Source organism: Malurus melanocephalus, unplaced genomic scaffold, assembly GCF_030028575.1.
Source record: "Malurus melanocephalus ecotype Western Australia unplaced genomic scaffold, MMel_1.1 scaffold_136, whole genome shotgun sequence".
Lineage (NCBI taxonomy): Eukaryota > Metazoa > Chordata > Aves > Passeriformes > Maluridae > Malurus > Malurus melanocephalus.
This window is the reverse complement of record NW_026623368.1, coordinates 1,416,139-1,433,132: the sequence shown is the minus strand read 5'-3', so window position 1 is coordinate 1,433,132 and position 16,994 is coordinate 1,416,139. Positions and strand designations below refer to the sequence as shown.

General features: G+C 38.5%; 1 protein-coding gene across 3 annotated transcripts in view; it reads left to right on the top strand.

Annotated features, from left to right (window-relative positions):
* ARFGEF3 (ARFGEF family member 3) overlaps positions 1 to 16,994 on the top strand; it is an 88,401-nt gene that overhangs the window by 28,567 nt on the left and 42,840 nt on the right. The window contains exons 5-11 of one of the 3 annotated variants that reach the window (XM_057370916.1): positions 3,936 to 4,004; positions 6,688 to 6,819; positions 8,557 to 8,679; positions 10,155 to 10,197; positions 11,210 to 11,288; positions 13,180 to 13,284; positions 15,697 to 16,021. In XM_057370916.1, coding sequence (XP_057226899.1) covers positions 3,936 to 4,004; positions 6,688 to 6,819; positions 8,557 to 8,679; positions 10,155 to 10,197; positions 11,210 to 11,288; positions 13,180 to 13,284; positions 15,697 to 16,021 — 876 coding nt within the window. The remainder of the gene's footprint in view (positions 1 to 3,935; positions 4,005 to 6,687; positions 6,820 to 8,556; positions 8,680 to 10,154; positions 10,198 to 11,209; positions 11,289 to 13,179; positions 13,285 to 15,696; positions 16,022 to 16,994) is intronic. The other 2 variants (XM_057370919.1, XM_057370917.1) reach the window with 2 other exon arrangements.

Sequence of the window (16,994 nt, the reverse complement as noted above, 5' to 3'; positions counted from 1 at the left end):
TGTTCATAATAACAGCCCTTACAACTAGACCAGGTTGTTCAAAGTTCCATCCAACCAGGCCTGGAATATTCTCTCTTAAAGTATGGAATCAYACAGAATCACAGAACATGTAACATTGGAAGAGAGCACAATCTGGTCCAATCTCCCTGCTCAAGCAGGGTAATCCTAGAGCACATGGCACAGGATGGATAGATGTTGYAATGTCAGTTTAATTACATTGCAGTTCAAATCCTGTGCGTGTTGTGTCAATTGACCTTCATTGTGACATCAGCAGCAGAGGTTTTTTTGTTTTGTTTCTACTCATTGTGAAAACTACCAATGTGTGTGCTCTTATACTACATTTGGGAATGTATCCTGGGGCTCCAGGGAGTAGGATTYATATTTCTTGTTCCATCATGGTCAGAGCTTCAACAGTAATTAAAATAAATATATTATGAATAAACCATTTATAGAAATGTGATCTCATCAGGCATTTGCAAGATAATGCTAGCCAATTAAAAAGTCCTGGAAGTTTGTGACTTTGAAACTATCTTTACACCCAATATAAGTTCCTTCTTTAAAAAAAAAGAAAGAAAGAAAAAATTAACCAAAATGTGTTTTAGGGTCCATACCAATTAGTATTGAAATCTGATTTTCAATTTTGTTTTTTACTAGAATTGCTTTGTAGTTATTAGACTCTGCTTTGTAGTTTTGTTTTTGCTTTCCCTACCAGTGGTTGCAAAAACAAAATGTCATAGCCCAAGAAAACCTCTACCTTTCTTTTATTTTTTTTTAAATACTGACTGTTTCAGAAAGTGTCATGAGTAGTTAAGCAGCCTTTGGGGATATCCTGTCTGAAGACTCAGTGTTTTCRGTGGATCTGAATGATTAAGTTTGGTTTTGTTTGCTTGGTTTTAATCCCATTTTTCATCCYGTAATTTAAAAGAGGAGCCTGCTGTCTTCCTGTTTGTTCCACATAAATGGGAAAACATGCAAGTTAAGTGTTTGGATCATTGCCAAGACTGTAAATGAGCCCTGCTGCAGCGCTGATGGAAATCATAGCTGCAAGTCTTGGGTATTGGTCAGAGATGGTACTTCAGAACTTAGAAATGATTTGTGAGGGAAGGTGATAGCAGTGGAATAAGACAAATAATGACTGATGACTTGTGCTTTTGCCATTTGATTGCATCAGATCATATGCCCTTTCTCTATCTAGTAGATTCCCAGATCTTATTTTTTACAAAGTGTARCAGTCAAAACTTAGCAATCTTTTTGCTGAAATTTCCTATTGCTTATAGCAAGGTTTTGATCTTCACTTCCTTACTGAACCTAATCTCTGATGTTTCTGTCATTTACATGTTACATGCAGGTTTTTGGCACTTGTGGCAGAAAGGAACATATCTGTGTGTATGTATATATGCTTGTCACAGTTCATCTCTATAAAAGAGGGAAATTAAAAGAAGGAAATAAAAAAAAAAAAAAAAAAAAAGGAAGAAAGATTTTCGAAGAGCAAAGGCTTAAAAGAAAGCCTAAACTGGTGTGTCCTTCCATGCATTGTAGTATATTGACTTCCAGGTTTTGGTCTGTGGAAAGCGTTAGATAGTAACACATTCTACAAAGCCAAGATGGATGAGACAACAAAATCACATGAAGTAAATAMGGTTTTACAAGCGGGGAAAATCAGGACACACAGACCACTAAGTAAGATTAGTCATGGATGTCCATCTCWGCTCTTAGCATGATAAGAAGAGATTTGTCAGTGGGAGGTAACAGTTGTGTGTCTCTGGATTTAGGAATCGTGTTCTACACCTGTTTTTTTACACAGCAGTGTCTGGARGCTACAAATGAGTTTTTCCTTAAGTACTGAATATATCTTTTTARCCAGCTGATGAACTCTCACAGCTATTAGAAATGTCAATAAAATTTCAKGGTAATTAACAGTTGAGGAAGTGAGAACCAACAGCTCACTGTGAGGTTGGCCAGTAGTTAAAATCCAGTTAGTGCCATACGAAATTGTTAGGCTTTAAAGTTTTGAATTTTGCACATATGGACTGAGCAGCAGATGGAAATAACAGCCCTTACAACATATCTACTTATTAGCCAAATGAGATTATTGCGAGTTTTTGTAATKGACCATTTATTTTTCTGTTATTCTGTAGAATGTGCTCTGTGGACAGGAAAAGAGGTATCACAGTTCCTTGTCGCTGGCACTTGTGCATGTACCAGTAAATGTTACAGATTGCAGAGAAATTTGTGGAAGTCCTGTCAAGAAAGACGAAGTACAACATTCWTAATTGTTTGTGGTTAGAATTAGATTGCTTTCTCTGGCAAGTTCAGGTGCTCTGTAGCTTGTTGCCTCTCTTTGTAGTACTGAGGTGGGCTGTGTAACACTTTCATGGTTAGAAAATCCATTTTGTCCATTTCAAAGAAAAGAGGAGCCACAAAGAAGAAACTTGGCTGAGAAGCTTTGCTCTTCTGTAGAGAGAAATGCTAGRTATCTGAAAAAGAGTTTCTAGTACAGGACTATTGTAATTCATAAGAGTAGCGTGCTCTTTTTTTATTGTCACTACCCCAAGTATTTATCCACATTATTCAGCTTCTATTTATGAAGTACTGAGAGTCCAGGCAAGATAACATATACAGAAAACTGTAAAATTGCCATTATACAATGTTTACTTGGAAGAGTTTTTGTAGTAAAATCATCTTCTGTAMGAATAGGATCAATCCCCTGATTGGTATTTTATTTACAAAACAAAAAAGCAAGCAAACRAACAGAAAACACTACCACCTTGGAGTAAGGTATGACATTCTGTAGTGAAATACAGTTTTTCTGCTGAGAAAAGCATTTGTGAAGGTGCACTGCATTTCAGTATATAGAAACTTTTCAGTATGACTCTCAAAATGCAGAATAGTTTTATTTTCCTTCATCAGGAAAATGCCATGCTTACCTGTGGACGAGCTCTTCTGTACTTTGCTCCTAGTTAACAGCCAGTAATGTTGACTTATCTGATGCCCCAAATTTCCTTGTGAAGCAGAGAACAGTAGTTCTGAGTGGGCTGAGAAGGCACCAGTGTATTAATGCTAATGTAATTGAAATTTGACRGTACACTAATCCCAAGAAGCTCATACTATTTCAGACCAAGCAAAACAGAAATTCTGGTAATAAGAAATTTTATGCTTTGAAGGAGAGAGAACAGTAACTGAGACTCTCTTCTGTGAAGCAGGAGAGACTGGAAAGTATGACAGGAGGGAGGGAGGACCTCTCCAGACACAGAAGGCATCACACCACATTGAGGGACCTCTCACCATGCTGCCCCACTCACCCATTTACCTCTRGTAGTTCACATCACATTTTCACTCTCCTCTTCAAAGTAAGATGCTGAATTGGGCTTTTAGTCTTGCACTCCTCCTGCTGAATTCAACATAGGACAAGCTTCCCTTCATGAACAGGGCTTTATGGATTGTTTTTTTTGGTTTTTACCCATTATCAAATGACTACAATACACTTACTGGAAATATCGTATGCTGGGAATCCTCATGTCAGGCAGTAATTAATGGCTTGTTTCACATAATACTTTTCTATCTGTGCCACTTAAGCAATAACTTGGATGCATTTTTTCTTCCCCTTTTGTTGTATTGATGCAAATAAATGAAAGGAGTGAGTATAAATCATGCAAAGCTTGTGGCTAAAATATGAATAGGACTCGGACGCCAGAGCTGATCACTGGATTGTCTTTCCTTTGGTGGTCATATGTAGGAGACTGCAATAAGTAATCCATTGGGTGGTACCTCTGGGGCCAACAGATGCAGCTTCTCAGGAGGATCTCCTCTATCCCAGTAACTTCTGATGCTGTTCTCAAAATTGGAACGCATTGTGGCTAAAAAYACATGTGTGGGAAAGGAGTCAACAGTGGCTGAAACTTAATTTTTTTTCCTTTCCTCTCTTTTGATTCAAGGTCTTGCTCTGTATAACATATACTTCGACGTTTGAGCTGAATGGGAGTTCGGTCTTGAAGATTGCTGAGGTAAGTGCCTTTGTTATCCCACAGCCTGTGCTTGKGTTACTTAACCTTTCCCTGCTACCTAGAGTGTGTCTTCCATATGTAACCTGAAACTGAACCAGTCCAAAACACATCTACCATCTTTAGGGCTGGTGTTTACCCCAAGTCTGTTGTGAAGAAATAGTTACAAGTTGGGCAGGTTTGATGGACTTGCATGGGAAGGCACTCTTGGAAGTTGATTGATAATTGTATCTTACAGCATTGCACATTTACTACTCCTCATATTTATTTTGCTTTTTAGCAATAGAAAAATTTTCTTGAGTTCTTCATAAAGCAGCACTGTKCTGATTTCTTACTGGCTGCAAGTCTAACACTAATGAAGTTTCCTCAAGAGAAGTGTATAAGCCATAGGGTGCCATGTTAGCAAAAGCCTCAATGTTCTTGTACCTCTTTCCTAATGCATCCAAGTAAAACATTTATTATGCCTCTAGATCCATTGTGCTGTTAGTCACTCTAGTCCCTTTATTGCATTAGATTTCAGTCTGAATTAAMTTGTAAAGGAGCTTTGGTTGTAGAAGAATATACCTGCAGGCATATGAAGTGAGCCTTTGTAGGTGGGTGATATTTTTAGTGCAGTGTGTTGCCAGCCATGGGGCTGTTTGTTCAGGTTAGAGAAGATGCACAGGAACACTCAATCCTGTGCAGCGCACAATGTTGTGTGCAGAATCAATTATAAAATTATATTGTTAACATGGTATGGGCAGAGCTAGTGTCCATGAAAGAATGTAAACATTATTTACATGTCCTACACTCCCAAGTGTCTGTAGACATTTAAGGATGTGTTCCCTCTCAGTTTTTGGTATTTGGGGTGACAGTTTTTGTAAAAAAAATAAAAATCCTATGTGAAAACAGCTTACTTTAACTGGAARTCACAGTATTTTCCGAGTTTAAGAATAAAACTGACCTTGTGTTATCTTATTGGAAGCTGAGAAAGGAGTTGTAGTGATAACAGGRAGCCAAAGACGACTACTTCAACTTTGTAAAAAAATGAGCTTTAAAAGACAAGGATRCAACATGAATGGTTCATGTACATAACATATACAGGATAAAATAAGATAGTAATTGTTCTAGATTAGCACAGTTTAGATTTTGGGTTCTCTTGTGCTAGGTGAGATCATAAGGTGTGGCAATTTTTGGAGGTCTTTGTAAACCCCATCTGTAGATGCTGCAGCAAGGATGAACTGAATTGCTACTTAAAACCAGCCACAATTTTAAAATTTCTACTAAACCCTCTTTATGTCAGGGTCACCCRCTGAAAAAAAGTACAGATAATTTCACCTACTGTGATTTTTCTCACATTTCTCACAGACTTCCTAAAATGCAAGGCAAAAGGTGATGAATTCAGCTTAGTGCATCTCTTTGCTGTAGGTGAAGAGCTCTAGATTAATCAAAGTACTTGCTGGGAAAAGCATTAAATGACTCTAAACCCTTCAGCTTTCAATCTTTAAGAGCACTACCTGAGACTGGGGGAAATGGTCGATCAGTCATGTTCGGTGTGCTATAAACTGTAGGAATAATCAGAAATAATGTTTTCTGTTCTCTCTGTGAATGACAGGGCTATTATTCATCAAAAGCATTCTGAAAAATGGCAGTCATCTTTCACAGATTGATGCTAAACTCTGCTGTTCTTGGTAGCTGCACTTCACTTTAATTCTCAAAAGCTGCTTTTTGAAAAGCTTTGCTGATGTGCTGATACAAAATAGGACAATGATAGTTCTTTTTTTTTAAATGGTGAACAAAACTCTAATGCAGGTTGCTGAGATGTGCCAGGAAAGCAAACAAAACTCATTTCCTTCAGTGAATTGGAACAAGCAATAAYACAGAGTGCACTTGTACCTATTTGGAGTGTTTGGGGGTACAGCTACTTTCTCCACACTTCTTGAGAAAACACTGCCTCAGTGAATGCCTAGGTATTTCTATATAGCAAATCCTACCTGGCCCATTCACGCTTCCCCAGGTTCTTCCTGCCCAGGCTTTAGGWAAGGCAAACACTTTAATAGCTGAAATCAGTATACCTTTGTGTCTAATTACCCAATGTATAAGCWGTAGGAATCAGAAAATAATTTCTCAGTTCAGCATTTAGTTAACCTTCTGACTTGCTCTAAGGGAAAGATGGCAGAGAGAAGCTTTCTGTTCCAGTGCCCATGCTATTTAACATTTCTTTCCAAGTCAGTCCCTTAGTTTTCCTAGCGTGCACTTTCTAGCAAGTAGAGCCACTGAAGAATTGAGAAGGTGCTGCCTTCGTTACTGGTGGAACTCTCTGAGCACTGTCTCTGACAAACGACAGCTAAAAAGCTACAGTCTGGCCATTCTGCACTGCCTGATGATTTGCAATTTATGTGTGCAATATAATGGCACTCCAAGCCTTTCTGAACATTATCAGCTTCAAATTAAGGAAGAATCCAACATGGAGAGTACTATAATTTGTGGTCTAAGTATTAATAGTATTRAAAATAGGTTAATAGTATCAAAAATAGACTAAATCTTCCCCTGTGCACCTTCCCATGCTTGTCTAGACACCTGCAAAAAAAATTTAGTTCATGCTGTTTTRATGTGTGTATTGGTTGCTCCAGTGTGCCCTTTGGAAGTTTGTTTTATTTGACTCTGTTGTGTTTCATTAGCTAACCCTTTTGTGTTTTGCTCTTAGTTGTGTTTTGCATGCCATAGAGCTGGAAGTCCCCRAATGCATGAAATGATCAAAATGTCCATTGCACACCTCTTTGGAGCCCTGAGCTCTGGCATTTTTACTGCTGCTTCTTCATCAGTGGCTTTTCAAAAGGTACCTTGCCAGCCATTTAGAACACAGACCTTCTGTACGATTGGAACTCAAGTGGACAGTACTGATGCTTATTAGCTCGCATGGGGAGGGGAGAGAAGAAGGAGATATCAACCATGCTCTTTCCAGAAAGTCAGCCTACCTCTAAGAATGGCATTTCATTAATGAAGTCAGGCACTCTAGAATAAAGCTTACAGCTCCAAAGAATGATCTCAGCAGCACTGGAATGGTTTGGCCTATGTGAAGAGCTGTATGTGCTTAATAGGCTTTTAGGGTTTTTTTCTCCACTGGAATTCAAGTGATWGCTGATTGATGGGCAGAGTTGGTCCAGGCTAATGTACAAGAATGTCTTCATCACTGACTTGATTGATAGCTTGGTTTCRTTTCAGTAGGACTTWGAAACAATCAAGAGTCTTGTTTGTRTGCCCATGTCAATACTGATTAGCCTATATAATCAGRTCACTTTAATTTTTCTTTTGTAAARCTTATCCTCATWAGGGAASTATAAAAATTACTTTACATCATATAATATCCTTCTCATTCAAAAATGTACACCAGATGCATTTATGTATACTCCTCATGCATATAATTTATACTATAWATTTTTAATAACTTTCACAGCTAGTTCCATCTGTGTGGTTCTTCATATTASCTATATAAACAATGACTGAATGAAACCACTGAAACTGAAAATATAAAAGTATGTGAACAGTGGGTTTTTTTTTGTTTTTTTTTTGGTTGCTTGCTTGCTTGGTTTGGATTTTGGGGATTCTCATTGTGAATGATAAAGCTTAACGTAGGACAAAGGACCAAAACTGCTTCTTCAAGAAGACTGTATTGTACAGTTCTGTCACAAACCCACTCAGCTCCATTAAGACTTTCATCTTAGTAGTTACTGTGCTTACACTGTTTACTAYAGTAATGGGAGGTCTTACCGTTCCCATAAAATACCTGATGAAGGACTGAAACTGCACTTTGCAGTGTGCTGCGCCCAGGATCCCATCTGTGTAACACTTCAGCAGCATTGATATAACATCACCTCGGGAAAAAGTCAGGGAGGACTCTGGTTACATCACATTGTCAGAAAACTGCCAGCAGCTGGGCATGGAGTTGGGAACTGGGTGATGCATCAGCGTTCTTCCATTGCTACCTGGGCTCCCGTGGGATCTCTGAGCAGAGGAGCCCTCTGCTGGATTGCCAGTTATTAAAAGGCAATTGTTTGCGTTACTTATAGTAAAGTATTTTCTTTGTTTAAAAAGGCCTTTAAAGGCTTTCAGATGTGTTACAGTATGYAATAATTATCATAGAAAAAGTGGCAAATACGTGTATATCAGAAGCAACAAGCTTGAAGAATTGGAGGGTGTTTATACTGCAGACATAGGCTTGCTAGAGGGGTAGTAACAAATAAATATCAAGAAATGAACAGTCAAAGCAGCATTTAATGAGTTCTGTACAGAGCAAGAAAAGTACCAAAATCACTTGGGTTTGACAAAAGACTTTGCCAAGTTTGCCCTACCATTCCTGCAGCTGTGAGACTGATAAAGTGCAGGCTGCTTCTAGATGCTACTTATCTTCTTTTCCATGCTGCTAAAAACTTCAAATGTTCTAATAAAGCAATAAGAAATAAGGAAGTAAGGAAGGCTGACTATCTGCTTGTGAGAGACCTTGGTATCCTCCTAAAATGTGTTCCTGGTAAGTGACAGTTCATCTCTTTGTACTGCTGTCTTGTTTCCTCATCAGGTTTGCATTGAGACATATGTATCTAGCTGTCACCAGCGGAGCATTAACACCGCTGTGCGGGCAACCCTCAGCCAAATGTTGAGTGACTTGACTTTACAGTTACGACAAAAGCAAGAAAACATGGTGAGCCTTCTGGCATCAACAAATGGTTCCATGTCCATGGCTGCATACCTTTTTGTTTCTCTGAATGCCTTATGGCTTTTATTTGACATTTCCTCAATTAATCCTGTTTAAAAGCTTTTTTTGGGTTCCATGTCTGCCTCAGAGCTCTCACATTGTCAGCACTAGTTGGTTGGTTTGTTTTTTTTCTCCTTCCATTAAACAAAAGAGGCTTTAATCTCATGTCAGTCTSCCTCAATCTTTTCCTTTTCCATTCTTTTGTATTGTTTACTTGTTTTTTTAAGGTTTATTGAAATCCATCTGCCAAGTTTTTGCATGTATGACAAATATTTACATAAAAAAAAAGATTCTCAACTAAAGAAACMGTAATTGAGGTTTTTCTTCTATATTTTTATAGAAGATGATTTTAAGTTCATGAAATTTTTGCTTCTTTGTTAACAAAAAAAATTATTTATTGCATTAATAAAATTCATAACAGCTGTTTGAATGACATCTTAGGACATTTTCAGCAAAACTGTAAATGTTCTGGGTACATGTGGAATTACATTGGCTTCTTATATTTGTACTGCTTTGTATAATATCATGTGGTCACACAAGTATTATTTGTTGAAGTAAGTTTCTATTTATTAGGAAATTTTAAGGACTGTAGTTGTACAGATTATTCTCCTTACATCTGTTTTGAGTTAGGATGATCACTTCTATTTCGGATTAGTAGACTAGATTGCTTTTATCCTGCTGAACAACTGCAAAAAGAATTAATCAGTTTAAGTAACCTTGCCTTCTGTTTGTGCTAAGTAGGTTCCTTTTACAAGCCTAAACATTTACCAAAAAACAAACAAACAAACAAAACCAATTTGGGTCTGCAAATTCAATTTTGTTAGTTCTTTTAATAGCTGAGCAGTGGGTAAAAGCATATGAGAGCTGCATTTAGTTCTTGGCAGTTTGTTATTGAAGCTTGAGAGGAGAATTTGGCTTGACCCCTTTGTGCACTGATAGGAAGACTCCTGCACCACACCTGAACCAAACGGTGTAAGAGGTCATTTCCATTTCCTGACTGCCATTGATTCTGTTGGTACTGTAATATTAACATTGTCGGTGTGCTAAACTTTCTGATACTCAGTTGATTTTGGATTCCGTGTTGTTTGTGAAGTTTAAACTATGCTTTTCTCTCAGTTTTTTTTAACGCAATTTACATGCCTAATTATTACTGAGTTGTTTTAAGTGTAGGAAATTCCTTAAGGGCTTACAAAGCTTTCAGCTCAATGAGATGTAATTTCCTTAAATCTAAATGACGGTTAAAATAGATTTTAAGGAATTTTAAAAAACATTTTGCAAAGGCGTCATCTAAAAAACCCTAACAAACAAAAAAACTGGAGCAGATAGACGACATTTAAGAAAGCTCTGCTATTAAAGTATTGCTTCTGTAGTGTTCTTCTGCCCCTTGCACGAATTACACCACCTTTGTCTTTCCTCAACAGACAGTTGAAAACCCTGACACCTTGCAGAAATTCAAGAGTCAAGGTATTTGTAACACTTTTTTTGTGACTCCTTCCAATCCAGCTTTTTTATTCTTAACTTTCCTTTTATTAGTACAGTGCTGTTTGATGTCATGGGAGTTGCACCTTCAGGATTTTGTAACTTCTCTGTTCCTTCRTGTTCTCTCTGTTACCTGTGGTAAGAACTGAGACAGCCCTGTTAGCTCTTGATATTTTCTGATTTTCTGTCTTCATTTGGACCATGGTAACAGCATTGCACTCAACATAATAATGAATTGTTGTTTCAAGGTGCTAACTTCTGTAATTAAGGAGTTTCAGTGATATGGAAAAAGTTTTAGTAAGTTGCTTTACTTCCTGAAGTGAAATAGATTCAAAGAGTAGGATGTGGAATCTGAAAACAATTGTTACTGTATTTCAGGCCAGAGACATTATATAATGACTACTTTCGAAAGTGCATCACCATTGAAGGTGTGTTTACATTTGTCAGGTTATTATTTTATAAGAGAATGTTTCTCTATTCCCATTGWGGCTTAACTTTCAACATCTTCTAGTGGGAAAAAATAATCCCTGCTTTTGACCTTCAAACAGGCTTTCTGTAGGAGAACTTGCATGAATGGAGGCTAAAATCTTTAAAAAGCACAAGCATCCTTTTATAAGATCAGAACCTGGTCAGATATCAGAAAATGTATATGAGGGAAAACTGCAGGGAGAGATATAGAAATTGGCTGCCATGTAGAAATACTGTAGCCAGTCTTTTGTATTATTTAATTGTATACTTATTTTATTATCTGAATTGGATTTCAGCTAACCTTCTGTAAATGCATGTAAGCAATTAACGCTCTCTCTGGACTTAATACTGCTGCTTTTGCATTTTGTAGCAATCACTTTCCAATCTAGGACTTTTCCTACTGTATCTTCTCTATGAATTTTGATAGCCCTGCTCCTTGTTTAGAAGCTCTGACCAGCCCTGAAAGTAMAATTGAGGTTGTAATCCAGCTGCTCATATGTAATGCCTCTGATCTTTGTCCTTTTTGGAGGTACTKCAGCTGAGTCTCTTTGTGATGATGTTGTGTCTGTCCTCACTGTGCTCTGTGAGAAGCTCCAGGCTGTCATAAAGTGAGTTTTTTCAGTTTTTAATTTCAATCTATTACCTGGAGATGGAGAGTTTCACTGATACATGTGATTGTGCTGTTGTAGTTCTGGAACTGTAGAGCAAAACTGTGCTTAAATGAAGTGTTTACTAGAGAAAGTATGGTTCATTATGCATTAATTTCATCCTCACTTGAAATGAGGAGCTAATTTGACTTCTTTGTGCCCTGTTCAGCTCTAAAGAGCTTCCACTAAATCTAATCCATAGGTAACTTCCATGCAGCAGCAAAATACTAATCCATGGAGTTTTTTTTCTTTGGCTGGACCAACCATCGTAGAGAGAATAACAATTACAAAAGCAATTGAAAGACCTAACAGAAATTATATTCAGAATGAAATAAATCTGTCCTTTTTAGGCAGCATGTATCCAACTGAAGTAATTTGTATTATCTAATAATTCCTCAAATTTAGGAATATAATACACTCTACCTGCTTGAAAATGCATGATCTTAACTTTTAAAATRTGGTGTTATGGACAGTAATAATGTGTTACATGCTCTACATTTTCAGAAACTATCAGAGGCAAAGATAGCACACACGTGTGTGTGCAGTTCTTCTACAGACTTTTTTCCATGAATGTCTCTAATAACATCAARATTACAGAGGAGTGCCTTACTTAGCATTATTTAATCAGTGTCAGCAGCTGGGAAAATAAAATCAAGAGTGCAGGGATGCTCTGTGCGTGCCCATGCACATGTCAACTGCAAGATGATGATCATCTGCTTTAAGACACATTGTAAGAAAAGCTGTTGGGAAAGAAGGCACCTGTACCTGGAATGAGTGTATCTTCCCAGATAGGCATGGACTGTTGTGAGGAAAAATATATCACCTCTAAAAATATATAAGCAGCCAATAGTTTTCAACCCTCCATAGCATGGAGTTAAAAATCTAGCTTTGAGCTTCGGGATTCATTGTTTTCTCATGGCATGTGAAAAAAAATATTGTTCGACATGGATGCAAACTCATCTATGTGAACAAAAGGAACTCAGGCAGTGACAAAGGAACAGATTTTTTTTTTTTTGCTCCTTAATTTCATTGATGATAAATCCATTCTTTACAGCTTCCTTGACCTAAATCATATATCAGCGAATGCATTCATCCAGCTCTCATYTCTGACCAAAAGAGAATTATTAAATTGTAGTTTCCTTAGGAGTAAAAACAGGACTGTGAGTTCAATTGCTACGGAGTGCTCCTTTCACAAGGCAGACTTCAGCCTTGCTTGTCTCCGGGATCCCAAAGTTAATGTTGAAAGTACGCACAGGCACTTTGGATGTCCCAAGTGTATCAGCTACCAGTGTCCACAGGTTCTTTAACRCTCTCTCATGGAGCTTTCTTTGTGTTTATGGTTCTGACAGAACCATGGWAACTGCCAGGGCCCTGAAAGGCAGCCATGTTATCTTGTAACTTTCTGCCTGGAGTCATTGACTTTTAACCATTGTGGCTGTCACCAAGAGAAAAAAAAAACCAAAAACCAAAAACAGAAGAGGTAGTCTAAACACGCTTCAGATTGCCTGAAAAAATGATCCAATAGTCCAAAATCTTCTGTTGCCCCTTTTCCTCTGTTTAAGGCTTCCTTCCTTCCCAAGATTTTAGACTGAATTTGAGTAATTATTTGGGTTTCATTCTTCCTGCTTTTTTACTTTTTTTTTGTTTTTGAAGTAGCAGATCACTGCATGTGGTCAGTACAAAATAAATGGGATGATGCAGGTGATCACATCATTGTAAACTGATAGAAAGAAGCAAAATGAATCACTGCTGTAAATGATGATATATTTTTGAAGTGAACTAATGTAGTTATTTTAKAAAATTAAACAGTCTTTGTTTTAATATGATGTGAATGGCATCTTTGCTTTGCCAGTGACAATCGTCAACTTCAGCTCCTTTACTTGGAGTGTATCCTCTCCATGCTGAACAGTTCCTCCCCCAGCATGCACCAGCACAAAGGATTCACAGATCTCATATGGTGAGTACACCTGAAGACTAATGCAAYACTCAGTTTGTAAATGTAAAAGGACCTGCTCCCCCTAGCCATGCAAACAAACCTGTAAAAAAGTCTCCAGGTGTGAGCAGAGCTTGCTGTTAACCTACTATCAGATCTTTCTGGGCCTCATATAGAATTGGTTAGGACCATTTGCTCAGCTACACGTTAAATCTCAGCAGTGAATTATCACTCTAATGAGGTCTAATTGATTTAGCCAGAACAGAAAATCTYTCATGCTTTCTGCAATAGTTTGGATTTGTGTGTGGCATTAAACACAGAAATGCTCTGTTTGTCATAGGAGGGTACTGTTGAAAGTCTTAATGCTCTGATACAACAATACAGGAAGATAAGCAAAATTAATGTCAAATGTGTGCTGGTGRTCAGAAATGCATATGACCTGCATTGTTGTATAAGGGTTGAGGCTAAATAGTGCCTTTTTCTCAGTACTTTTTGAAATTGAAGTGTTTGACTTGGGCCCAATCCTAAGGATGTAACATGTAGAGGCACCCATAACTCCATAACTCCCCTTGCCATCTCAGGAACATCAGTGGCAAGACTGGGAAGTCTTCAGACTGATAACACTGGGCAGGGTTGCATAAGGACCCAGTGCTGAGGCCTCTTGGAGCTCTAATGCAAGAGTAAAGCTCTCTTCCTTGTGACAGATGCACTTCAGACGTTTCTGCCTTTGAATGTCACCCAATCCTTAGTTTATGCTTATGTGACAGGCTGTGGGGCCATCCTAAAAGCAAGGTCACTGAAATTATTTTGGTTAAAACACTTCCTATTTTATTTTCAATTTGCATCATTTTGATGATCCAGTTTATGCTGCAAATCTGCAGGTGTTTGTAACTGTGTACCATGAGGGCCATCAGGGCTGGGACYTCTTAACCTGAACTGCTGCCAAGAAATATGCACACTTCAGCTACCTGCTTAAGTGGGGGGAAAAGAAAACCCAATACACTAGGAAAATAAGAAACAATTTAAACTGCAAACATAATTTTGAACATTCTGTGCATACTAATACATTACCTTTCTGGTGAAATTGTGATCCAAACTGCTAGCTGTCATTGTTCTTCAAGTAGCTGTTGCCTACGTGCACATAGCTTTCACTCTGACTGGCATTTTGTAGTCAGTTCTCAAAGAAGATAAAGAAGGGAGCAGACAGAGAAGATTTAGCTCTGTGTGCTGACAGTATTCTCCGTAGTTTGATACAGAAACACTTTGATAGCACTAAGATGTGTGGGAAATATGTTGCTGTTGCAACCTGGGATTATACCTGCTTTGAGACAGGCATGTTTCTTAAGAAGTGAACTGATATGTTTTGAAATGTACTTGATTGGAGGAATAAATGGAATAAGCAGATTCAAAGTCAGTATCTKTCCTATTAAAAGCTGTTTTTCTTTCTGTGACTTTGGGAAGCTGAGCTGTTCCAGCAGTCTTGTTACAAGAGGCAATGAAAATTCTGGACTGCRTAAGACCTTGAGAAACTAAAAAGTACTTACCTATGAGGATATATTTTATGAATTGTTACTTGTAATTGGGTGCTTGCTCTAGGCACTTGCTTGAACCTCTGAAATGTGTGTGAAAACCAGATTTGGGACTCATTTTCATGCAGCACTTGCCTTCTTAAATTAAGGTCCTGCAGACTGAAGTAAAATGTCAAGTGCATGAGTGCAAAGCTGAAATAGCAGCTAATGGAGCAAAGTGCTGAGCTGGCTTTGGTTCCACAGAAGAGTGATGTGCTGSGTTCAATCACTTTACATGAGTGCTCATGCAGAAAGACAGTTGAAGGGAGGGYGGGTATTTACTGATAGTGGCACATGAGTAGTGTAGTGCACGCTTTGAGTTATTGTAGAGGCCTTTAATTATATTCTCAAAAGACAGCCAGGGGCTCACGGCCAAGGGTGTTTGCTAAAACAGATGCATGTGCTGTTCAGTGATGGAACATTCAGCCTTCTAGTCATCACAGATTAGTTCTTGTTTAGTCAGTTTTTTTCAAAGCTCCCAAGCTGGACTTGAAAGTCTACTGCTCAGTGAATCTTGCAAAAGATTCACTGTGCAGTAAAAGCCTAGAAGTTTTACCTTGTAATAGGCTGCAGCCAGTGAAAGAGGCAGGCATGCTATCCTGCAAAGGGACAGCACCGTGCAGCAACATGAACTTGCAAAATCAGTACCATGTTTCTACAGCACACAGAGGTATTTCCATATGGACTAGCATGCTGATGCTTGGGAGATGAAAAAAGCCTGGCATAATTTGTTTTTCTATCTAACCACTGCTGTTTGACTGATCATTAAAACAAGAGTGTGTATCTCATTTAAACATGGCCTATTTTCAATCTGTTCTTTTGAGAGTATTTTTTTCCAGTTACCATCTGCTGCTTTTCTCTTTCATAGGAAGCAACTGTGTCCAGCCCTAATAGTAATCCTRGGAAATCCAATCCATGACAAAACTATCACCTCTGCCCACAGCAGCATCTGCCTTGAGGCTGATTCACCTTCCTCAGGGATCTCTGATCATGGCCGGGGTTCAGGTTGTTCTTCCACAGCACCTGCCCTTAGTGGGCCCGTTGCACGGACCATATATTATATTGCAGCAGAACTGGTTCGACTGGTGGGGTCAGTGGAATCCATGAAGCCTGTGCTACAGTCTCTGTATCACCGGATACTGCTTTACCCACCACCTCAACATCGAGTAGAAGCCATCAAAATTATGAAAGAGGTAATCACATGTGCAAATCCAGGCATGTCAAACAAAATGTTTGTTTAACAGTAAATATTGCTGATGTGTGCAATACTAATCCTTTTTAAACCTTCCCACCTTGGGATGTTGAAATTGTCCTTTMTGAGCACAACTGGTACATCAGCACCACTCTGACAAATAGTTTTATGCAGTTTTAATAAATGTCTTTGTCTCCATAACACGAGCGACTATGGCAGTTCTGTCACTGCTCATGCTGTGGTGCTGCATGGAGCAGACCTTATCACTGTCTCATTTGGGTGAGATGGAATATAAYGATCCAGTCTGCAGCTACTTTGGCATCTTTCCCCAGACACATCCTTACAGTGTGGTTTCCAGGCATTGAGGTGAATGTATGCTTTGATTACATGCCAGCTTTTTGAAATTCAGTCTCTTGGAGCTTTCTTTGAATAGACACAAGAAAGCTGTCAGTGCTTAAGAAGTCGTTTCAAGACCAGTCCATTCTGGCCCTCTTGCCCAGTGCCCCTGAAAGCACTAGAACTGGAGCTCTGGGAGAMTTGTTTGAGCACTAGCTGAAACCATGGACTCTTCCATTACACATGGGCACCTTTCTTTTCATTTGGTGGAACGCAAGGCAATTTTATGTAATTAGTAGGAACGGTGGTATCTCCTAGAGAATTTTTCATGTAGCTTGTGCATACCCTAGGCTGTTCTGCTTCTGAAAAATCTCTTAATACCCCACAGCCACCCATTTAGTTACTGTCTAAACTAGGAGTCATCCTGTCATTGCTTTCTCTAATTTTAAATAACAGTAAGATGATAACTGAGGTTTTAGGAAAAGTTTTGTCTAACATTTTGTGCAGGACGTACCTGTTGCCTCTTTGGGCTTATTAATAGGTGCTTGTTTGTATTTCATGGTGGGCATCAACAAGATGGCACCCACCAGGTTGAGTCTGAAGGAATCACTTTGCCTATCTTTGCATGACTCCATCAT